This window comes from Cherax quadricarinatus, chromosome 38, assembly GCF_038502225.1.
Source record: "Cherax quadricarinatus isolate ZL_2023a chromosome 38, ASM3850222v1, whole genome shotgun sequence".
Taxonomy (NCBI): domain Eukaryota; kingdom Metazoa; phylum Arthropoda; class Malacostraca; order Decapoda; family Parastacidae; genus Cherax; species Cherax quadricarinatus.
The window spans coordinates 7,649,354-7,675,001 of NC_091329.1; the positions used below are offsets into that span (position 1 = coordinate 7,649,354).

General features: G+C 37.7%; 1 protein-coding gene across 11 annotated transcripts in view; it reads right to left on the reverse strand.

The window, feature by feature from the left end:
- The window catches only part of unc-13, a 1,383,522-nt gene that overhangs the window by 791,201 nt on the left and 566,673 nt on the right, over window positions 1-25,648 (reverse strand). For 10 of the 11 annotated variants that reach the window (XM_070092069.1, XM_070092068.1, XM_070092067.1 and 7 more), the window contains one exon: window positions 5,733-5,768. In XM_070092069.1, the coding sequence (XP_069948170.1) occupies window positions 5,733-5,768 (36 nt within the window). Of the gene's footprint in view, window positions 1-5,732; window positions 5,769-7,797; window positions 7,858-25,648 lie in introns of all 11 variants that reach the window. The other variant, XM_070092062.1, reaches the window with a different exon arrangement.

Consider the following 25,648-nt stretch of genomic DNA (forward strand, 5'->3'; position numbering starts at 1 on the left):
CCCAGCATACATAAGGTGGGATTACCAACAGACCCCTGGCTGTCTTCAAGCAGGCACTGGACAAGCACCTAAAGTCGGTACCTGACCAGCCGGGCTGTGGCTCGTACGTTGGATTGCATGCAGCCAGCATTAACAGCCTGGTTGATCAGGCTCTGATCCACCATGAGGCCTGGTCACAGACCGGGCCGCGGTGGCGCTGACCCCCGGAACTCTCTCCAGGTAAGTGTAGCCCAGGCGGGCTACACCTACTGGCTACCTACACTGACTTCCTACAAATAAATACTACTCACCTCTCTTCCTATATTAAGTCTACACATATTTTAAGGTAAATAATGAGTGTAGTGTGTGTGTATTTTACCTCTCTGGGATGTTTTAAATATCGTATATTAAGTATAAGATGGGGAGCCAGTGCTACCTACACCTGGGCTACCTGCACCTGACTTCCTACAAATAAGTACTACTCACCTCTCTCCCTACATTAAGATTACAAATACTTTAAGATAAGTAATGAATTTACTGTGAATGTATTTTACTTTGTGTGCTTTTAATGCCTAGTTCTATTACTAACTTAATATAATTTAGTGTAAACTTGTTGTCTGGCATTTATATGCATTTATAAATGGAAAAAAATGGCGTTCTCCCTTCTGGCGATGTCTGCTTTCTGGCGACAGCCTGGAACCTAACCCGCCGTATAAGTGGGGACCTACTGTATATATATAACTACACACCTACCATCCGACTTACGACCTGCTCGACATACGACCATTCGACTTACGACCTTGTTTTCTATGCAAAATTTCTGGGAAATAAACAACTGTTTGTGTTGTACACAGCATTTATCCTAAACCTTACAGTATAAAATACAGTACTAACAGCATAAAATCTGAAGTAAAAAATGAAATACCAAAATAAAGCAATAAAATGAAGTCATTACAAAAATGTGATGTTGATATTTAGTAGTAAGGTTCGACTTACGACCATTTCGACTTACGACTGGTTTCACGAAACCGAACTCGGTCGTAAGTCGGATGGTACCTGTATATATATACATGTATATATTTTTTTTTTCCAACAAGTCGGCCGTCTCCCACCGAGGCAGGGTGACCCAAAAACGAAAGAAAATCCCCAAAAAGAAAATACTTTCATCATCATTCAACATTTTCACCACACTCGCACATTATCACTGTTTTTGCAGAGGTGCTCAGAATACACAGTTTAGAAGCATACACATATAAAGATACACAACATATCCTTCCAAACTGCCAATATCCCAAAACCCTTCCTTAAAAGTGCAGGCATTGTACTTCCCATTTCCAGGACTCAAGTCCGACTATATGAAAATAACTGGTTTACCTGAATCCCTTCACTAAATATTACCCTGCTCACACTCCAACAGATCATCAGGTCCCAAGTACCATTTGTCTCAATTCACTCCTATCTAACACGCTCACGCACGCTTGCTGGAAGTCAGTTTGGCAGTTTGGAGGGATATGTTGTGTATCTTTATATGTGTATGCTTCTAGACTGTTGTATTCTGAGCACCTCTGCAAAAACAGTGATAATGTGCAAGTGTGGTGAAAGTGTTGAATGATGATGAAAGTATTTTCTTTTTGGGGATTTTCTTTCTTTTTTGGGTCACCCTGCCTCGGTGGGAGACGGCCGACTTGTTGAAAAAAAAAAAAAAAAAAATATATATATATATATATATATATATATATATATATATATATATATATATATATATATATATATATATATATATATATATATATTTTTTTTTTTTTTTTTTTCAACAAGTCGGCCGTCTCCCACCGAGGCAGGGTGACCCAAAAAAGAAAGAAAATCCCCAAAAAGAAAATACTTTCATCATCATTCAACACTTTCACCACACTTGCACATTATCACTGTTTTTGCAGAGGTGCTCAGAATACAACAGTCTAGAAGCATACACATATAAAGATACACAACATATTCCCTGGAACGCAGGAGGGAGAGATACATGATTATATACACCTGGAAAATCCTAGAGGGACTAGTACCAAACTTGCACACGAAAATCACTCACTACGAAAGCAAAAGACTTGGCAGACGATGCACCATCCCCCCAATGAAAAGCAGGGGTGTCACTAGCACGTTAAGAGACCATACAATAAGTGTCAGGGGCCCGAGACTGTTCAACTGCCTCCCAGCACACATAAGGGGGATTACCAACAGACCCCTGGCAGTCTTCAAGCTGGCACTGGACAAGCACCTAAAGACAGTTCCTGATCAGCCGGGCTGTGGCTCGTACGTTGGTTTGCGTGCAGCCAGCAGCAACAGCCTGGTTGATCAGGCGCTGATCCACCAGGAGGCCTGGTCACAGACCGGGCCGCGGGGGCGTTGACCCCCGAAACTCTCTCCAGGTAAACTCCAGGTATATCCCTCCAAACTGCCAATATCCCAAACCCCTCCTTTAAAGTGCAGGCATTGTACTTCCCATTTCCAGGACTCAAGTCCGACTATATGAAAATAACCGGTTTCCCTGAATCCCATCACTAAATATTACCCTGCTCACACTCCAACAGATCGTCAGGTCCCAAGTACCATTCGTCTCCATTCACTCCTATCTAACACGCTCACGCACGCTTGCTGGAAGTCCAAGCCCCTTACCCACAAAACCTCCTTTACCCCCTCTCTCCAACCCTTTCGAGGACGACCCCTACCCCGCCTTCCTTCCCCTATAGATTTATATGCTTTCCATGTCATTCTACTTTGATCCATTCTCTCTAAATGACCAAACCACCTCAACAACCCCTCTTCTGCCCTCTGACTAATACTTTTATTAACTCCACACCTTCTCCTAATTTCCACACTCCGAATTTTCTGCATAATATTTACACCACACATTGCCCTTAAACAGGACATCTCCACTGCCTCCAACCGTCTCCTCGCTGCTGCATTTACCACCCAAGCTTCACACCCATATAAGAGTGTTGGTACTACTATACTTTCATACATTCCCTTCTTTGCCTCCATAGATAACGTTTTTTGACTCCACATATACCTCAACGCACCACTCACCTTTTTTCCCTCATCAATTCTATGATTAACCTCATCCTTCATAAATCCATCCGCCGACACGTCAACTCCCAAGTATCTGAAAACATTCACTTCTTCCATACCCCTCCTCCCCAATTTGATATCCAATTTTTCTTTATCTAAATCATTTGACACCCTCATCACCTTACTCTTTTCTATGTTCACTTTCAACTTTCTACCTTTACACACATTCCCAAACTCATCCACTAACCTTTGCAATTTTTCTTTAGAATCTCCCATAAGCACAGTATCATCAGCAAAAAGTAACTGTGTCAATTCCCATTTTGAATTTGATTCCCCATAATTTAATCCCACCCCTCTCCCAAACACCCTAGCATTTACTTCCTTAACAACCCCATCTATAAATATATTAAACAACCATGGTGACATCACACATCCCTGTCTAAGACCTACTTTTACCGGGAAATAGTCTCCCTCTCTTCTACACACCCTAACCTGAGCCTCACTATCTTCATAAAAACTCTTTACAGCATTTAATAACTTACCACCTATTCCATATACTTGCAACATCTGCCACATTGCTCCTCTATCCACTCTATCATATGCCTTTTCTAAATCCATAAATGCAATAAAAACTTCCCTACCTTTATCTAAATACTGTTCACATATATGCTTCAATGTAAACACTTGATCTACACATCCCCTACCCACTCTGAAACCTCCTTGCTCATCCGCAATCCTACATTCTGTCTTACCTCTAATTCTTTCAATTATAACCCTACCGTACACTTTTCCTGGTATACTCAGTAAGCTTATTCCTCTATAATTTTTACAGTCTCTTTTGTCCCCTTTCCCTTTATATAAAGGGACTATACATGCTCTCCGCCAATCCCTAGGTACCTTCCCCTCTTTCATACATTTATTGAACAAAAGTACCAACCACTCCAACACTATATCCCCCCCTGCTTTTAACATTTCTGTCATGATCCCATCAGTACCAGCTGCTTTACCCCCTTTCATTTTACGTAATGCCTCACGTACCTCCTCCACACTTACATTCTGCTCTTCTTCACTCCTAAAAGATGGTATACCTCCCTGACCAGTGCATGAAATTACTGCCTCTGTTTCTTCCTTAACATTTAAAAGTTCCTCAAAATATTCTCGCCATCTACCTAATACCTCCATCTCCCCATCTACTAACTCCCCTACTCTGTTTTTAACTGACAAATCCATATTTTCCCTTGGCTTTCTTAACTTGTTTAACTCACTCCAAAATTTTTTCTTATTTTCATTAAAATTTCTTGACAGTGCCTCTCCCACTCTATCATCTGCTCTCCTTTTGCACTCTCTCACCACTCTCTTTACCTTTCTTTTACTCTCCATATATTCTGCTCTTCTTATAACACTTCTGCTTTGTAAAAACCTCTCATAAGCTACCTTTTTCTCTTTTATCACACCCTTTACTTCATCATTCCACCAATCACTCCTCTTTCCTCCTGCACCCACCCTCCTATAACCACAAACTTCTGCCCCACATTCTAATACTGCATTTTTAAAACTATTCCAACCCTCTTCAACCCCCCCATTACTCATCTTTGCACTATCCCACCTTTCTGCCAATAGTCGCTTATATCTCGCCCGAACTTCCTCCTCCCTTAGTTTATACACTTTCACCTCCCTCTTACTTGTTGTTGCCACCTTCCTCTTTTCCCATCTACCTCTTACTCTAACTGTAGCTACAACTAAATAATGATCCGATATATCAGTTGCCCCTCTATAAACATGTACATCCTGGAGCCTACCCATCAACCTTTTATCCACCAATACATAATCTAATAAACTACTTTCATTACGTGCTACATCATACCTTGTATATTTATTTATCCTCTTTTTCATAAAATATGTATTACTTATTACCAAATTTCTTTCTACACATAGCTCAATTAAAGGCTCCCCATTTACATTTACCCCTGGCACCCCAAATTTACCTACTACTCCCTCCATAACATTTTTACCCACTTTAGCATTGAAATCCCCAACCACCATTACTCTCACACTTGATTCAAAACTCCCCACGCATTCACTCAACATTTCCCAAAATCTGTCTCTCTCCTCTACACTTCTCTCTTCTCCAGGTGCATACACGCTTATTATAACCCACTTTTCACATCCAATCTTTATTTTACTCCACATAATCCTTGATTTTATATATATATATATATATATATATACATATATATACATATATATATATATATATATACAGTGGACCCCCGGTTAACGAACTTTTTTCATTCCAGTAGTATGTTCAGGTGCCAGTACTGACCGAATTTTTTCCCATAAGGAATATTGTGAAGTAGATTAGTCCATTTCAGACCCCCAAACATACACGTACAAACGCACTTACATAAATACACTTACATAATTGGTCGCATTTGGAGGTGATCGTTAAGCGAGGGTCCACTGTATTTATATATATTTATATATATTTATATATATTTATATATATATATATATATATATATATATATATATATATATATATATATATATAATATATATATATATATATATATATACACACACACACATATATAATAATAATGCAGCTAAAGGCATAAAGCAAAACTTGTATGATGATAGAGTATATGAGAGAGAGTGTGAGGATGTTGAAGATTGGGAGAAGAATTTACCTGTTGGTCTGGCCGTAGGACGTCCTCTGAGGCCGGCTGGTGATCAAGTAATGGAAGAAAATAAGAGATTAATTCACATGGCAAATAAGCAATTATTTTATCATGAGAACAAGATAATAAAGGAAAGTAAGACGGACATTCACCAAACTAAAATGAAGGTTAATGACAAGTTCGTTTGTTTTATTTTTTTCTATTTGGAAAAAGAAAATTAATGATCAATCCACTGGCAGTCAAAAACCTCCTTGATCCTCCTATTGTTCCTGAGATGATCCCTACCCTTGATGTGCCACTCCAGATTTATACACCCTCCAGGTCATCCTATTCAGCTCTGCTCTCTCTAAATGTTCAAACTACCTGTAACATGCCTCCTCAGCCCTCTGAACTATATCTGTGGTAACCCCGCTAAATTTAATTTATGAGCTTCTAATTCTATGCATAATATTCTCAACAACTCCACTGCCCCTGCCTCTTTCTTACTGCAATGTTTAAAGTCCATGCCTCACAGTGTATAGAAAGAAGTCTTGCAACCATACACTTCTGCACATTCCCTTTTTGTTTACATAGAAAAACTTCTTACTTTCCATGAATAACTCAACACACCACCTACCTTTTTTTCTTTTACATTCTATGCTTTACCTTATCATTCATAGATCCATCCACACATGCATATAACACACACACATACACACATATGCACATATACATGTACTATATATATATATAATTAATAATATATAGGTGTACTACTCTGTAGGAAAAAAATATTTACAATACAAAAGATTCTTGGGGTCTTCAAAATTATTTTGTTTTACAAATAATGTATATAATGATTTTAAATATAATGATTAAATAAGTGTTTTCCAAATGCACGTTTCAACGAGTAAATACAAGCCTTATAACAGTACCAAGGATATATACTATATATACTAGGTACTGTAATATCTTATTACAGTAAACATAATATATCATGAGTACTGTAATATTTTAGTATTGAGCCCTATGTTATTTTTCTTGACAATTATGGATCAGCAAGTCCACTTCTAGTAAAGAAAATTTTTGCTAAAATACTGTTTTTGTTGCAGAGTTTGTGTAATTTTTGACACAAAATGACGTTTCTGTATTTAGTCACTAAGAAGACGGAAAACCTCTTCTGGATGGACTGCTGAGAAAATAAAAGCATTAAGAACAATACATACATAAACCATCATAACTCGAGACTGAGGTTTTCCCAGGTAAATTTCAAGCAAAATATACAAAATTAATATTTAATCTCATGATATAATTCTGTTGAAAAGAATAAATGATCAATATTTTTAAACACTCACATAAAAACACATAATGAATAAACCTCAAATGGTACATATGTATGTAGATAAATGGTTCAGAGAACCAACAAGTTGATAAATTAGACAATTGTGCAACACTTGGGTATCTTAATCGTGAATCTCCACACACTGTGGCAAAATGTTTCCACGATGAAGACACCCAAGTGTTCCACACGTGTCTTAATTTATCAACTCAATTGGTATAACATAACTAGACCCAATGTTTGTAAATTAAAGAAGTGGCAATCATGGTGCTATTAGGACATGATGGTGATGTGAATCTGTGCAAAGTTTGCGTCAATAAGAGTGAATCAACTGTAGATGCCTCTAATCTCTTTAAATAATAACACAAATGGCAAGGAATAATATTCCAAGAAACTGAAAGAATGCATGTATGAAGAGATTAACAGTGCTGAATTTGCTGCTTTCAGCAATAAAATGGAAACACTTGTAAAGAAAAAAAAAAGCTGGCAGTCTGAAAGGATAAGTCACACTATTGTGGCTGGAACAATTCACAACTAACCACAAAGCTGGAGATAAACCTAAACGATGTTTCAATCCACCCTTGACTACTGTCAAACCTCCATGTGACTTGATAATGGTCCAGAAAGGACCGAAACATTGTCTAATTTCACCTTTGCCTTGTGCATTAGTTTTTTAAGTTGTGGACAGCTTCACCCCTTCGGCAAAATTTACCGTAAAGTCTGTGCAGTGGAATTAAAAAAAAAAATGAGGTTCACCTTTTGAGCTGGTGCCTGGTCAGGGGGTGTTGGGCCAGTTCTGCTAGGGTCGCTCAGCACCTGACACACGGAGAGAGAACACGTAGTAACAGGCAACACTGCAACACCACGCAGAAGACTCTTGCAAGACACCACAGGGAAGTGGGACACAGGAGGGGACACAAAGACGCGACACAGAATTTTCGAGCAGAGAACCTAAGGATAACTGCAGGAATGATTTAGTAAATACTGTCATTGAGGGGAAGGGTGAAGAAAAGACAGACGGTGTAAAAGAAGCAATCATTATGAAAACGTTTCACTCAATGTAGAGCCAAACGTCCCAATAAAAGCTTGTCCTGCATCGTGTGTTGTCTTCACTGTTGTCAGCAGTGTGCCATTTGGATCCACTGACAGGGATGTTCAAATTCAAAGCGATATAAAATGCCCAGGAGGGAACAATGTTTGGAAAGAAACATGCATACAGTATAATGCACATGCAACAGCACAATATTTTCATACATTAACATGCATTGCACAGCGACATGTGATGAGTCACAATTAGGAAATACAAGGAAATACACTGTATTTGTAAGAGGAAAAGTTTACCCTGAAAATTTTTTTTCAAAAGTCTATACAAACACTGGAAGAGACTGAAGAATAATATATATTATTGCAGAAAGAACTGCTTTTATATATGTATAGGCACTTAAACTTAAGTTTCAAATAAATATAGACTGGTACAAATGAATCCATATAGAGAAAATAAAACAGAAAATAAGAAGAGTACTGTAAGATAGAGTAAGAGCACAAAATCTGGGACGTATAAGACACAGAATCACAACATTTCACTCGCTCAAACCTTCCTCAAGTTTTTTATTAACCTTATTAACATGATAAAGTTCCTGCATACCTTCTGTATCTTATATGTCTAATGGCACTCTATATATTTTGACAGCACTGAAGCTCTCTTCACTAGATCACTGAGGAGGGCTTCAGCTGTTTGCTGAAATAAGCAGTAATCTTCCAATCTTATATCCTTTTTTCCATGTGGTTTCTTTTGCAGAGCTGACTAGTATTAATTACACTCTTGTAATTATACTCGTCAAGAGTCACAAATCATACACCATAAATAAAAAATCTTGAGAGGAATTCACCTAAAGGGTAATATACAAGATTAGCTAATCAAACTAGAAATAAATGTAAAGATTTTTTTCCATTACCTCAATGGCCATCTCCCGCCCAGGCAGGGTGACCCAGGAAGGAAACACATTCACCATCATTCTTAAAGTAAAAGTATCTACCAAAAATAAAAAAAATCAAAGATGCTACCTCAATAAAAACTGCTTTACCTACGGTGGAAGTATCACTGGGGAGCAGCACAAGTACGAGGACACAAGCTGCAGAAAAGCTTTAGTCTGCACTGCACGTTCCGCTACGTGCAAAGCTCTACCCTAAAAAAAATCTCCCTCTGCAACCTGTGACCTTGTCGCACTTGTTGCCCTCGTGCCATGTCACCCAGTTTGCAAAAGAAGGCACTGCTACCCACTGGCTAAATAAAAATAAAAAACTGTAAAATAATTTCTGAAAGTGGAGATTCACCTTTTGATCTACAAATGCTGGCTTTCCCTCAGTCGGGTGTTGAGCAACCTCACCCTCACCCTATGAATTAAATGATAACCAACTTCAAATGAAAGGGAATGGAGTTTTTATATATCTTATTTTTTTTTTTATTAAAAAAATATGAATTGGAATTACATATGTCATACAATGTTAATCTTGAAATGGGAATGAAAATATTATATATATATATATATATATATATATATATATATATATATATATATATATATATATATATATATATATATATATATATATATATATATATATAATATATAATATATATATATATATATATATATAATATAATATATAATATAATATATATATTATATAATATATTATATAATATAATATATTATATAATATATTATATAATATAATATATATATTATATAATATATTATATAATATATAATATATATATAATATAATATATAATATAATATATATATTATATAATACAGTATAATATATATATATATATATATATATATATATATATATATATATATATATATATATATATATATATATATATATATATGTACTATATAATATACATATATATATATATATATATATATATATATATATATATATATATATATATATATACAGTGGATCCCCGCATAACGTTGGCATTGCATAGTGTTAAATCCACATAGCGATACATTTTATCGCCAAAATTTTGCCTCGCATAGTGCTAAAAAATTCGCTCAACGCGATTCGTCCGAGACACGTCCATGCGGCCTGAGCCAGCATCACTTGTTCTGCCAGTGGCATTGTTTACAAGCCAGCCTCCGCGGTAACATTCAAGCATACAATCGGAACATTTCGTATTATTGCAGCCTTTTTATATTGATTTCACCCTGAAGTGCAAACTTTCATGGATGAAAATCACCCTCAGACAGCTATTGCAAGCTGTGCTGGTGACTATTACACTGACACTGTTGTGAAACACTTTAGGAAAGTCATAAAGGAACGAGAGGTACAGGCCACTATGGACAGATATGTTGTGCGACAGAAGTCCAGTGACTCTCAAGCTGGTCCTAGTGGCATTAAAAGAAGAAGGGAAGCAACCCCGGAAAAGGACTTGACACCTCAAGTCCTAATGGAAGGGGATTTCCCTTCTAAACACTAAAACCATCCAGTCTCCCCTCCTTCCATCCCATCAATCATCACCACATCTTCAATAAAGGTAAGTGTCATGTAACTGTGCATGTTTTCTTAAGTTTGTGTGTATTAAAATTAAAATTTCATGTGGTAAAAATTTCTTTTTTTTTTTCATACTTTTGGGTGTCTTGCACGGATTAATTTGATTTCCATTATTTCTTATGGGGAAAATTAATTCGCATAATGATATCACATAACATTGAGCTCTCAGGAACGGATTAATAGCGTTATGCAGGGGTCCACTGTATATATATATATATATCTATATATATATATATATATATATATATAAATATATATATATATATATATATATATATATATATATATATACATATACATACATACATACATAATCATACACTGTTCTTTAAATGGGAATAGAAATTGTGTCTTACATTTCAGCATTCTCAGAATTGTTTCAAATATGACAGAAATAATAAATAATAATATTATTTGTGTTATCCATATTTTGTTCTCGTTCATGCAGGCTATTTAAAGTAAGCCTTTTGAGTAACATATGAGATGAAAAAGGAGTTTGAAGTAAGCTTCTGACAAATGAAAGTTTAAAAAAAAAAGCTGAAGTCAATGTTTTGAAGTATGAATGTGCTCAAAAAGGGGTTTAAAGTAAGCTTTTTGAAGGTGCTTGATAAAGAGCTTATGAAAACTGATTTAATGCATCTTAAGGGTATAAATTATATATGCATATATGAAATAATCACCTCTTGGCTAGCCTCAGCTGGCTTAGGCACCTGTTCAGAGGGTTGGGTTCCAGTGGAAGGCTGTGGACATATGTGCTTTGTTATTAATTAAACACTGCCAGCCAAGCATATGAACATACTTGTCTGGATATATAGAAGACCCAAATGAAATGCAAAGTAAAAAAAAAAAAAAGACTAAATCAGTATAGAACAAATTTTTATGTACAAATGAGATGTAAATATGACGTCATATGATTGCAAACACAATGGAGTGGACATACTTAAAAACTTCAAGATCGTGCTTTTGTACTAGTAAAATGCTCTTGATGCAAGGAAATGGAGCTACCCTCCTTTTCTTTGGATGAAACTGGATTGCCTCCCATTTCCCCAGCACTTTTTAACTCCTATGGATTACAGCTCTGCCACAAAATAACATAAATAATATCTTCAAAAAAAGTAAAGAGTTACAAAACTATAGAGCCAAAATTCACAAACATAGAAAGTAAAGAAGTAGAAGCATCAGAAATAAGAAAGCTCAGAGAGATTAAAAGATAAATTTGAGATGTGCTTTTGTCTTGGGGTCACTCCTTATGAGTCAACACTCAAGTCTAAGCTAACAGGCAATTTAGTAAAGGTTTTGGTAGCCCTTTATACTTTTAGGGAAATAATTTTCTCTCTCTTGCAGCATCTGGCATTTTGAATGAACTAAGTTAAGCATTCAAAACTTTCCATGCCATTAATGATAAAAGGAAGGAGTTGCAGTAATGTACCCTCAGGTGAAGATTAATCTAGTTCAGTTTGAAAATTCCTGTCACTTGAATAAGAAGCAGGTATGGAAAAAATGTACAATGCAGCATGTCATCATATCACAATGCCCAAACATGAGTTCTTTATAGTACAGGGAAGGGAGCAAGCAGCCAACTAAGTATTATATAAATAATGGCCTCGGCTACAACGACACTGAGCCAAGGGAGAGGGAAGCACTAGAACTGTATCAGCAGTAAGTGATCTTTGAACCACTGCTACAGTATGTCAGCAGCCTTAACTAGGGTAATACACACACACTTACATCAGAGCAAGCCTTTAATATGGCAATGTTTTATTCAAGGAGAGCTTTGTTAAATTTTAACAAAGCTCTCCTTTAGCAAAACATCACCTTAATGAAGGCCTGTTCTCCTCTAAGTGTCTTTGTCAGCACTCTGCCTTCCAACCAGCCTTAGCTAGGGTGGGGGATCACCTCGACTGTGACTGCTCCATCCAAGTGATGCTCTGGTGCTTGTTCCCCCTCCACAATCACCTCAGGAATCATGGCCTCAACACTCGGGGTGGCAGGGACAGCTGTAGTGGAGGTTGTGGTGGTGGAGGTGGTGAATGGAGCAACAGTTGATGTTGTTGAGTAAAGGATTGTTGAAGATGTATAAGAAGTGGTTAGGGCAGCAGTAGTATATGTGGTAGATGTCACAGTGGTTGTAGAGGTGAAGGTAATTGAAGCAGAGATGGTGGATGTAACAGCTGTAGTAACATGGATGTTGCTTGTACTGACTGGGGCACCTTGGCCAGATAACACCTCTGTCTGTTCCACAGGTAGTGGAACCAACACAAACTTTTCCAAATCTTTCACCTGCTGTTGCTCTTCTGCCTGGGCCTGTGCCTATCACATGTGAGAGGGGAAAGTAATAGTTGAAGTAGAATTTAAGAAAGTTGTAAGGAGAGTAGAAGTAAACTCAAATAGAAGAATAAATCTACTGTATATACATAACTGCTACATTTTGAACATGAATCCATCAGTCTACTAACATACATTTCTCAGGTAAGTACACTGTATGTTGTTTGAAATGAGTCTACAAATAGCTCTGAAAAAATATAGAACTTGAAACAAATGTGACTCTTACAGTAACATATTGGGCAAGTACTACAAAGCAGATGAAAACAAAGGCACTTCAAATACACACAAAATACCAAATATTTTTTAGACAATGTTCAAAATTAAAAAAATGTTAAATAAAAAAAAAAATAATCTTGAGCTATGGTAGTCTGGTGAATACTGTAAAAACAAATATTGTAGTAGAGAATAAATGCTACTCTGTCTGGGAAAGAAATCTTTGTAAGTGATTATTCAGAGTGGCGTGAAGACGACAACAAAGTTAAACAGCCTGTGAGGTGGTGCTGCTGATGCTGGTCATGGCTGCTTCTTTGTCTATGGTAATACTAATTTTTTTTTCATTTATTTTCACATTACTGTGAAGACGGTGTGGCAAATTATTTAACCCTTTCAGGGTCGAGAGGCCTTCTCCTAAACTTGTTCTCAGGGTCGAAAAATTTTCGGAAAAAAAAAAACAAAAATTATTTTTTCTTATGAAAAAATAGAGAATTTTTTCCTGATCATAATGACACCAAAAGTGTGAAATTTGACAGAAATCTTACGGAATTATGCTCTCGCGAAGTTAGAGGTCTCGATAATGTTTACGCATCGGTGATTTCGCCCACTTTGAGCCCTATTTTTGGCCAATTCCATGTACTAGTCGACAAAAATCATAACCATTTCACTAGAACTCCTTTTTTTCTATCGAATGAGTACAAGAAACCACCCATTTACTGATTTCAACTATCCAATAAAGTGGTCAGAAATTAGCAATTTTCCCAATTTCACACAAATTTCAAAAGATGCCAATTTCCAAATAGGGTCCAGAATAAACAAGACAGACATTCCTGGCACTAAAATAACATTTCCTCTCTTCATTAGTCACGTCCCCAGGCCCCTCTTACATTTATTTTGCTTCTTCTTCTTCTTATGACCAGAGCTTTGTTAAGATTGGGTGATTCTGAAGAGAAGTTGCAGAGGTTGGTGGATGAATTTGGTAGGGTGTGTAAAAGAAGAAAATTGAAAGTGAATACAGGAAAGAGTAAGGTTATGAGGATAACAAAAAGATTAGGCAATGAGAGATTGGATATCAGATTGGAGGGAGAAAGTATGGAGGAGGTGAATGTATTCAGATATTTGGGAGTGGACGTGTCAGCGGATGGGTCTATGAAAGATGAGGTGAATCATAGAATTGATGAGGGGAAAAGGGTGAGCGGTGCACTTAGGAGTCTGTGGAGACAAAGAACTTTGTCCTTGGAAGCAAAGAGGGGAATGTATGAGAGTATAGTTTTACCAACACTCCTGTTTGGGTGTGAAGCATGGATGATGAATGTTGCAGCGAGGAGAAGGCTGGAGATAGTGGAGATGTCATGTCTGAGGGCAATGTGTGGTGTGAATATAATGCAGAGAATTCGTAGTTTGGAAGTTAGGAGGAAGTGCGGGATTGCCAAAACTGTTGTCCAGAGGGCTGAGGAAGGGTTGTTGCGGTGGTTCGGACATGTAGAGAGAATGGAGCGAAACAGATTGACTTCAAGAGTGTATCAGTCTGTAGTGGAAGAAAGGCGGGGCAAGGGTCGGCCTAGGAAAGGTTGGAGGGAGGGGGTAAAGGAGGTTTTGTGTGCGAGGGGCTTGGACTTCCACAGGGCATGCATGAGCGTGTTTGACAGGAGTGAATGGAGACAAATGGTTTTTAATACTTGACGTGCTGTTGGAGTGTGTAACATTTATGAAGGGATTCAGGGAAACCGGCAGGCTGGACTTGAGTCCTGGAGATGGGAAGTACAGTGCCTGCACTCTGAAGGAGGGGTGTTAATGTTGCACTTTAAAAACTGTAGTGGCAAGACAGTGATGGAGTGAATGATGGTGAAAGTTTTTCTTTTTCGGGCCACCCTGCCTTGGTGGGAATCGGCCAGTGTGTTAATAAAAAAAAAAATTAACCCTTTGACTGTTTACGCCGTATATATACGTCTTACGCGCCACTGTTTCTGACGTATTAATACGCGTAAATTCTAGCGACTTCAAATCTAACGGGAGAAAGCTGGTAGGCCCACATATGAGAGAATGGGTCTCTGTGGTCAGTGTGCACCACATAAAAAAAATCCTGCAGCACGCAGTGCGTAATGAGAAAAAAAACTGTCCGTTTTTTTGGATTAAAACGCCGACTTTGAGGTGTATTTTCGTATAGTATTTATCGTTGTATTCTCGTTTTCATGGTCTCAAGTGATAAAATGGTAAACATATTACAGAAATAGAGATGATTTTGATTACTTTCATGATGAAAACGACCTTGAAATTGAGCTCAAAGTAGCGGAAATGTTCGATTTTTACCAATGTTCAGGAGTAAGCAAATCACACCACAAGTCCATACACTCACTTGACAGGACGGTGGTATCTCCCTGGGTGGTTGCTGTCTACCAACCTACTACCATAATATATATATAATATATATATATATATATATATATATATATATATATATATATATATATATATATATATATATATATATATATATATATATATATATATATATATATATATATATATACATATATATATACATATATATATTTTTTTTTTTAAACAAGTTGGCCGTCTCCCACCGAGGCAGGGTGACCCAAAAAAGAAAGAAAATCCCCAAAAATAAAATGCTTTCATCATCATTCAACACTTTCACCACACTCACACATAATCACTGTTTTTGCAGAGGTGCTCAGAATACAACAGTTTAGAAGCATATACGTATAAAGATACACAACATATCCCTCCAAACTGCCAATATCCCAAACCCTTCCTTTAAAGTGCAGGCATTGTACTTCCCATTTCCAGGACTCAAGTCCAACTATATGAAAATAACTGGTTTCCCTGAATCCCTTCACTAAATATTACCCTGCTCACTCTCCAACAGATCGTCAGGTCCCAAGTATCATTCGCCTCCATTCACTCCTATCTAATACGCTCATGCACGCTTGCTGGAAATCCAAGCCCCTAGCCCACAAAACCTCCTTTACCCCCTCTTTCCAACCCTTTCGAGGACGACCCCTACCCCTCCTTCCTTCTCCTATAGATTTATATGCTTTCCATGTCATTCTACTTTGATCCATTCTTTCTAAATGACCATACCACCTCAACAACCCCTCTTCTGCCCTCTGACTAATGCTTTTATTAACTCCACACCTTCTCCTAATTTCCACACTCCGAATTTTCTGCATAATATTTACACCACACATTGCCCTTAGACAGGACATCTCCACTGCCTCCAACCGTCTTCTCGCTGCTGCATTTACCACCCAAGCTTCACATCCATATAAGAGTGTTGGTACTGGAGTTTACCTGGAGTTTACCTGGAGAGAGTTCCGGGGGTCAACGCCCCCGCGGCCCGGTCTGTGACCAGGCCTCCTGGTGGATCAGAGCCTGATCAACCAGGCTGTTGCTGCTGGCTGCACGCAAACCAACGTACGAGCCACAGCCCGGCTGATCAGGAACTGACTTTAGGTGCTTGTCCAGTGCCAGCTTGAAGACTGCCAGGGGTCTGTTGGTAATTCCCCTTATGTGTGCTGGGAGGCAGTTGAACAGTCTCGGGCCCCTGACACTTATTGTATGGTCTCTTAACGTGCTAGTGACACCCCTGCTTTTCATTGGGGGGATGGTGCATCGTCTGCCAAGTCTTTTGCTTTCGTAGTGAGTGATTTTCGTGTGCAAGTTCGGTACTAGTCCCTCTAGGATTTTCCAGGTGTATATAATCATGTATCTCTCCCTCCTGTGTTCCAGGGAATACAGGTTTAGGAACCTCAAGCGCTCCCAGTAATTGAGGTGTTTTATCTCCGTTATGCTCGCCGTGAAAGTTCTCTGTACATTTTCTAGGTCAGCAATTTCACCTGCCTTGAAAGGTGCTGTTAGTGTGCAGCAATATTCCAGCCTAGATAGAACAAGTGACCTGAAGAGTGTCATCATGGGCTTGGCCTCCCTAGTTTTGAAGGTTCTCATTATCCATCCTGTCATTTTTCTAGCAGATGCGATTGATACAATGTTATGGTCCTTGAAGGTGAGATCCTCTGACATGATCACTCCCAGGTCTTTGACGTTGGTGTTTCGCTCTATTTTGTGGCCAGAATTTGTTTTGTACTCTGATGAAGATTTAATTTCCTCATGTTTACCATATCTGAGTAATTGAAATTTCTCATCGTTGAACTTCATATTGTTTTCTGCAGCCCACTGAAAGATTTGGTTGATGTCCGCCTGGAGCCTTGCAGTGTCTGCAATGGAAGACACTGTCATGCAGATTCGGGTGTCATCTGCAAAGGAAGACACGGTGCTGTGGCTGACATCCTTGTCTATGTCGGATATGAGGATGAGGAACAAGATGGGAGCGAGTACTGTGCCTTGTGGAACAGAGCTTTTCACAGTAGCTGCCTCGGACTTTACTCTGTTGACGACTACTCTCTGTGTTCTGTTAGTGAGGAAATTATAGATCCATCGACCGACTTTTCCTGTTATTACTTTAGCAAGCATTTTGTGCGCTATTAAGCCATGGTCACACTTGTCGAAGGCTTTTGCAAAGTCTGTATATATTACATTTGCATTCTTTTTGTCTTCTAGTGCATTTAGGACCTTGTCGTAGTGATCCAATAGTTGAGACAGACAGGAGCGACCTGTTCTAAACCCATGTTGCCCTGGGTTGTGTAACTGATGGGTTTCTAGATGGGTGGTGATCTTGCTTCTTAGGACCCTTTCAAAGATTTTTATGATATGGGATGTTAGTGCTATTGGTCTGTAGTTCTTTGCTGTTGCTTTACTGCCCCCTTTGTGGAGTGGGGCTATGTCTGTTGTTTTTAGTAACTGTGGGACGACCCCCGTGTCCATGCTCCCTCTCCATAGGATGGAAAAGGCTCGTGATAGGGGCTTCTTGCAGTTCTTGATGAACACAGAGTTCCATGAGTCTGGCCCTGGGGCAGAGTGCATGGGCACGTCATTTATCGCCTGTCCGAAGTCATTTGGCCTCAGGATAACATCGGATAGGCTTGTGTTAATCAAATTTTGTGGCTCTCTCATAAAAAATTCATTTTGATCTTCGACTCTCAGTCTGGTTAGCGGCTTGCTAAAAACTGAGTCATACTGGGACTTGAGTAGCTCACTCATTTCCTTGCTGTCATCTGTGTAGGACCCATCTTGTTTAAGTAGGGGCCCAATACTGGACGTTGTTCTCGATTTTGATTTGGCATAGGAGAAGAAATACTTTGGGTTTCTTTCGATTTCATTTATGGCTTTTAGTTCTTCCCGCGATTCCTGACTCCTAAAGGATTCTTTTAGCTTAAGTTCGATGCTTGCTATTTCTCTGACCAGTGTCTCCCTACGCATTTCAGATATATTGACCTCTTTTAGCCGCTCTGTTATTCTTTTCCGTCGCCTGTAAAGAGAGCGCCTGTCTCTTTCTATTTTACATCTACTCCTCCTTTTTCTTAGAGGAATAAGCCTTGTGCAAACATCGAGTCCCACCGAGTTAATCTGTTCTAGGCATAAGTTGGGGTCTGTGTTGCTTAGTATATCTTCCCAGCTTATATCGGTTAGGAATTGGTTTACTTGGTCCCACTTTATGTTTTTGTTATTGAAGTTGAATTTGGTGAATGCTCCCTCGTGACTAGTCTCATTATGTCGGTCTGGGGCTCCACGCATACATGTCTGAACCTCAATTATGTTGTGATCTGAGTATATTGTTTTTGATATGATGACATTTCTTATCAGATCATACATTCCCTTCTTTGCCTCCCTAGATAACGTTTTTTGACTCCACATATACCTCAATGCACCACTCACCTTTTTTCCCTCATCAATTCTATGATTAACCTCATCCTTCATAAATCCATCCGCCGACACGTCAACTCCCAAGTATCTGAAAACTTTCACTTCTTCCATACTCCTCCTCCCCAATTTGATATCCAATTTTTCTTTATCTAAATCATTTGATACCCTCATCACCTTACTCTTTTCTATGTTCACTTTCAACTTTCTACCTTTACACACATTCTCAAACTCATCCACTAACCTTTGCAATTTTTCTTTAGAATCTCCCATAAGCACAGTATCATCAGCAAACAGTAACTGTGTCAATTCCCATTTTGAATTTGATTCCCCATAATTTAATCCCACCCCTCTCCCAAACACCCTAGCATTTACTTCTTTTACAACCCCATCTATAAATATATTAAACAACCATGGTGACATTACACATCCCTGCTTAAGACCTACTTTTACCGGGAAGTATTCTCCCTCTCTTCTACACACCCTAACCTGAGCCTCACTATCCTCATAAAAACTCTTTACAGCATTTAGTAACTTACCACCTATTCCATATACTTGCAACATCTGCCACATTGCTCCTCTATCCACTCTATCATATGCCTTTTCTAAATCCATAAATGCAATAAAAACTTCCCTACCTTTATCTAAATACTGTTCACATATATGCTTCAATGTAAACACTTGATCTACACATCCCCTACCCACTCTGAAGCCTCCCTGCTCATCCGCAATCCTACATTCTGTCTTACCTCTAATTCTTTCAATTATAACCCTACCGTATACTTTTCCTGGTATACTCAGTAAACTTATTCCTCTATAATTTTTACAATCTCTTTTGTCCCCTTTCCCTTTATATAAAGGGACTATACATGCTCTCCGCCAATCCCTAGGTACCTTCCCCTCTTTCATACATTTATTAAACAAAAGTACTAACCACTCCAACACTATATCCCCCCCTACTTTTAACATTTCTGTCATGATCCCATCAGTTCCAGCTGCTTTACCCCCTTTCATTCTATGTAATGCCTCACGTACCTCCACCACACTTACATTCTGCTCTTCTTCACTCCTAAAAGATGGTATACCTCCATGGCCAGTGCATGAAATTACCGCCTGCCTTTCTTCCTCAACATTTAAAAGTTCCTCAAAATATTCTCGCCATCTACCTAATACCTCCCTCTCCCCATCTACTAACTCCCCTACTCTGTTTTTAACTGACAAATCCATACTTTCCCTAGGCTTTCTTAACTTGTTTAACTCACTCCAAAATTTTTTCTTATTTTCATTAAAATTTCTTGACAGTGCCTCTCCCACTCTTTCATCTGCTCTCCTTTTGCACTCTCTCACCACTCTCTTCACCTTTCTTTTACTCTCCATATACTCTGCTCTTCTTATAACACTTCTGCTTTGTAAAAACCTCTCGTAAGCTACCTTTTTCTCTTTTATCACACCCTTTACTTCATCATTCCACCAATCACTCCTCTTTCCTCCTGCCCCCACCCTCCTATACCCACAAACTTCTGCCCCACATTCTAATACTGCATTTTTAAAACTATTCCAACCCTCTTCAACCCCCCCCACTACTCATCTTTGCACTAGCCCACCTTTCTGCCAATAGTCTCTTATATCTCGCCCAAACTTCCTCCTCCCCTAGTTTATACACTTTCACCTCCCTCTTACTTGTTGTTGCCACCTTCCTCTTTTCCCATCTACCTCTTACTCTAACTGTAGCTACAACTAAATAATGATCCGATATATCAGTTGCCCCTCTATAAACATGTACATCCTGGAGCCTACCCATCAACCTTTTATCCACCAATACATAATCTAATAAACTACTTTCATTACGTGCTACATCATACCTTGTATATTTATTTATCCTCTTTTTCATAAAATATGTATTACTTATTACCAAATTTCTTTCTACACATAGCTCAATTAAAGGCTCCCCATTTACATTTACCCCTGGCACCCCAAATTTACCTACTACTCCTTCCATAACATTTTTACCCACTTTAGCATTGAAATCCCCAACCACCATTACTCTCACACTTGATTCAAAACTTCCCACGCATTCACTCAACATTTCCCAAAATCTCTCTCTCTCCTCTACACTTCTCTCTTCTCCAGGTGCATACACGCTTATTATAACCCACTTTTCACATCCAATCTTTATTTTACTCCACATAATCCTTGAATTAATACATTTATAGTCCCTCTTTTCCTGCCATAGCTTATCCTTCAACATTATTGCTACTCCTTCTTTAGCTCTAACTCTATTTGAAAACCCTGACCTAATCCCATTTATTCCTCTCCACTGAAACTCTCCCACCCCCTTCAGCTTTGTTTCACTTAAAGCCAGGACATCCAGCTTCTTCTCATTCATAACATCCACAATCATCTCTTTCTTATCATCTGCACAACATCCACGCACATTCAGACTTCCCACTTTGACAATTTTCTTCTTCTTATTCTTTTTAGTAATCTTTACAGGAAAAGGGGTTACTAGCCCATTGTTCCCGGCATTTTAGTTGACTTTTACAACACGCATGGCTTACAGAGGAAAGATTCTTATTCCACTTCCCCATGGATATAAAAGGAAAAGCAATAAGACCAAGAGCTATTAAGATACAATCAAAGAAAACTCAGATGAGTGTGTATAAATAAACGTGTACATGTATGTGTAGTGTGACCTAAGTGTAAGTAGAAGTAGCAAGACATGCCTGTAATCTTGTATATTTATGAGACAGACAAAAGACACCAGCAATCCTACCATCATGTAAAACAATTACAGGCTTTCATTTTACACTCACTTGGCAGGACGGTAGTACCTCCCTGGGTGGTTGCTGTCTACCAACCTACTACTATATAAATTACTACTATATAAATTAATAAATAAATGCTGTAGCGCTTGCCCAATAGTTCAACCTGGATTGAAGCTTAGATTCCAGGTTATAAATGCAAACCATGCAAAATTAAAACTGTGATATCAATCAAACATTGAAGGAAAATTGTAATTTACACACGTATTGACTTAAGTGATGAGAACCGTTAAAATGAGAGATGGTGAAAGATTGTGAGCATTCAGAACACAGGCAAACAGCACCTGCTGACGTGGTCATGCGTGTATATCGTAAACCCTGATGATTGTTTTCATATGATTGGATATTCTATCGTGATCACATCCCTCGTGTGATGGGCACTACATGCAAAAAACATAACGTATTCATTTTTTAAAAAGCATTTTTGTTGTACCTGGGCTGTTTACCATCAAGAAAGGGTGGACCAAAGAAACTAACTCATTCACCACTGCATAACCAAAAAAAAAAAAAAAAAAATATACAAAAGCCCGAAGACTTACAGAAAAAATCATATCTTCAGTAAGTGCTTTTCAATTAAAAAAATAAAAATAAAATTCTGAGCATAAAAATTTAAAGGAAACAGCCGCTGTTAAGTCACAGAGGGCCAAAATCACCTCTAAACTTGTTTTTTGCATTGTTCTCATCTTGTCTTCAAAAGCTTTCTTGGAAGGCTCCACTGGACATCTTGATTGGTCTTGCTGGGAGACCTAAAAGCCATGAGTTTAACATTGAGAAAACCCAGGCATACACAGCTTTCTTTTGCAAGTCGCAACTTTTGCTCATAAAAGGTTGATATGAAGTCTTTCTTTTCTAATAAAATGCATTATTATGATCATAACATGCCTATATGAAGCACTGTTTAGGTCATACAAGACTGATGTGAAGCATTATTTTGGCACTGAAATTTAGTACTTTTATATATAATATGACATTGAAACACTTATATGAAGCATTTTTCTGTGACGAAATCCTAAAAGAAGCTTTATTTTGGATATGAAATACATATATTAAACAGTATGCTAGTAATGATGTAACATTGTTGTGGTCATGAAATCCATATATGAAACAGTACCAGTATGATGATAATAAAATACTTATATGAAGTATTATTTCCTTGACAAACAAAGTTGATATAATTGCTATATAATATGTTTCATAAGCTATTCGATATATTCTATTTCTGTTTAAACTAAGCAAGTAATTTTAAATGATCTAAATAATCTATAGAATCGAAGATTAATTATATTTTTAATAGTAGCATGCCTTTAAAAATTACCATTAGAGGTACTAAACCACATCATAATTAACTAAACTCTATTCAATTTAATTGCATATCTGCAATTACAACTTCAAATTAATAGATAACTACTACAATAAGAGTTTATGCTTGCTTTCAGAATAGTAATTTCATAAATCGAAAATTACTGGTTATTTGAGAATCTAACTGTGCTAGTTTTCTTTATAAAAAAAAAAATTGCTTGAAAGAGAAAACTAGTTCATTTTGTATTTTAAATTTAATTAAAATTTCTTCTAAATACTGTCTATATATGTACAAGCTGAAGCAGCCCAGTTGGTCTTGAATAAACTACAAAATTTATAAAGACCCCCATAGGCTCATCATAGGGGACTGATATGCGCTATGATGCTTAAAAGGTAACTTCACATACACACACTTGCTGTAATGGCATGGCACTGGAAAATGTCAGATTTATCAGCTTTCTGCTTACTTTTGCAAAAACAAACACACACACACACACACACACACACACACACACACACACACACACACACACACACACACACACACACACACACACACACACACACACACTGTTGCAACCCCTGAATGGGTTGCAATGTATATTATGTATATTACATGTATATTACCTTTTCATATAATTTTATATTGCTTATATTTGCGATAATAGCTAAATCGTGAATATATTGCTTTATATTATTATTTGACTTAGTTAAATTTTGTTAGGTAGGATGTAACATATTATTATGTGCTCAGTTCAAGTCTTGATTGTCTAACTACTGTAATTATCGCTCTTTGCTCGTCACTCTGCCGGCTTCTGTTGCTGAGCTGCAGCTGTCCACGGAGCTATCACGTGATCGAGAGGGGGGGGTGATCACACCTCGCCTGAAGTATTCAGTCTGGTCTAGACTCTCTTGGTTGTTGGACGTATTCCAGACAAAGTGCCTAAATGTCTCTTATAGGCCCTTGTTGGAATATCGTCTCTAGCTTTCTTGTAGGTTCTGTGGGACTCTGTTCACAGAACATTGTATAGACTTAGTGATTTTCGACGTTGTACTGAGGTTGTGTTGCAAAGACACTCTGAGCAACTCAGGTCCTGAGCTGTAGCTTCTGACCTAACTTGTACTGGTATCTGTGTACTATCACAGTCGGTGATTTTCTTATGCTGAACTTAGATTCAGTATTATGGGAGTTTTATGACTTTTGTGGAGGATCTGCTGATGGTCCCTACTTAGTGTCGTTATATTATCTCCTTGATCCTGATTGTGTCGCAGTTGCTTGTTATATTGCTACTGGGCTTAGCATTCTTTTTATTGTTCAAGCAGACTGTTCTGATAGCCAGTTGGTCAAGAAGTTAGTTTATTTGAGGACTTTGTCAGTCACTTGTTTAAGTCTAGTCGAGTCGTGAGACATAGCGAACTACTTAGGGCACTTACACACATACACACAAAACTTATTTGTACATATTTGTAATATCTTATTAAATGTTAATGTACCAGATGGTACTTAAGACTTATATATGTGATATGTGCTTTCAGCACAATAATACTGTACACGAGAGAAGTGATTATTCTTATTTTGTTGATTGCTGTGATTAATTTAATTTGATATACGCCTAGACAACTTAATTAATAAATTTATTAAATTTTAATTTCTCTAGTTAGTAGCCTACCAGTTGTAATCCTGAAGCACTAATAATACTTACTGAATTCTAATGGATAATTGGACAAGGATACTGACTAATTGTTACAAAAACCCAGTAACAGGCTGGATGCTAGAAGGGCAGTCCTTTCTAGTATTCACTGGAGATCTCTAAGCTTTTAGAATTGCATTTTTTGTAACACACACACACACACACACACACACACACACACACACACACACACACACACACACACACACACACACACCCACACCCACACCCACACCCACACCCACACCCACACCCACACATGCATGCATGCATGCATTCTCTCTCAACTAAAACAAATTTGAGGATGAGGTCTTATCTACCAAGGATACATAGTATTTCCTTGTGAATGCATGCATGAACAAATCTCACTATACAATATACATTAAAAAAAAAAAGCTCAGATAATCATTTACATATCTGTAAATAAAGTAACAAATGAAATTAGACAGGTGAAAAACATATCAACCATGTCAATCAAGCATGGATACCTCTAATATAATATAAACTAAGTATTCTTGTTCTCATATATTAGTAACCTTAATTTAGTTTTAGGTTACCTAAAATGCCTTGCATAGTAAGGGGTTTTCTTTGGTTTATGTATGTCAATCATCCCAATGCCTACAAGACTTATTAAAGCCATATAGCATGACCTAATAGAATACTCAATTCTCTTGTATGCATTGTTAATAATCAAAACTGTAATTCTTCTCTACCAAACTTACTAAAGCCATATAGCATGAACTAATAGAATATTCAACTTTCTTAAAATCAGAAACTCATTCAATGACCATATGTACAGTTATTACACTGATGTTGCCTTATTAATCTTAAGTTAGTCTTAAGTTTGCCCGAAATACTCTGCATATAAAGAGGCTTTTAGTATGCACACCTAATTTTTATACT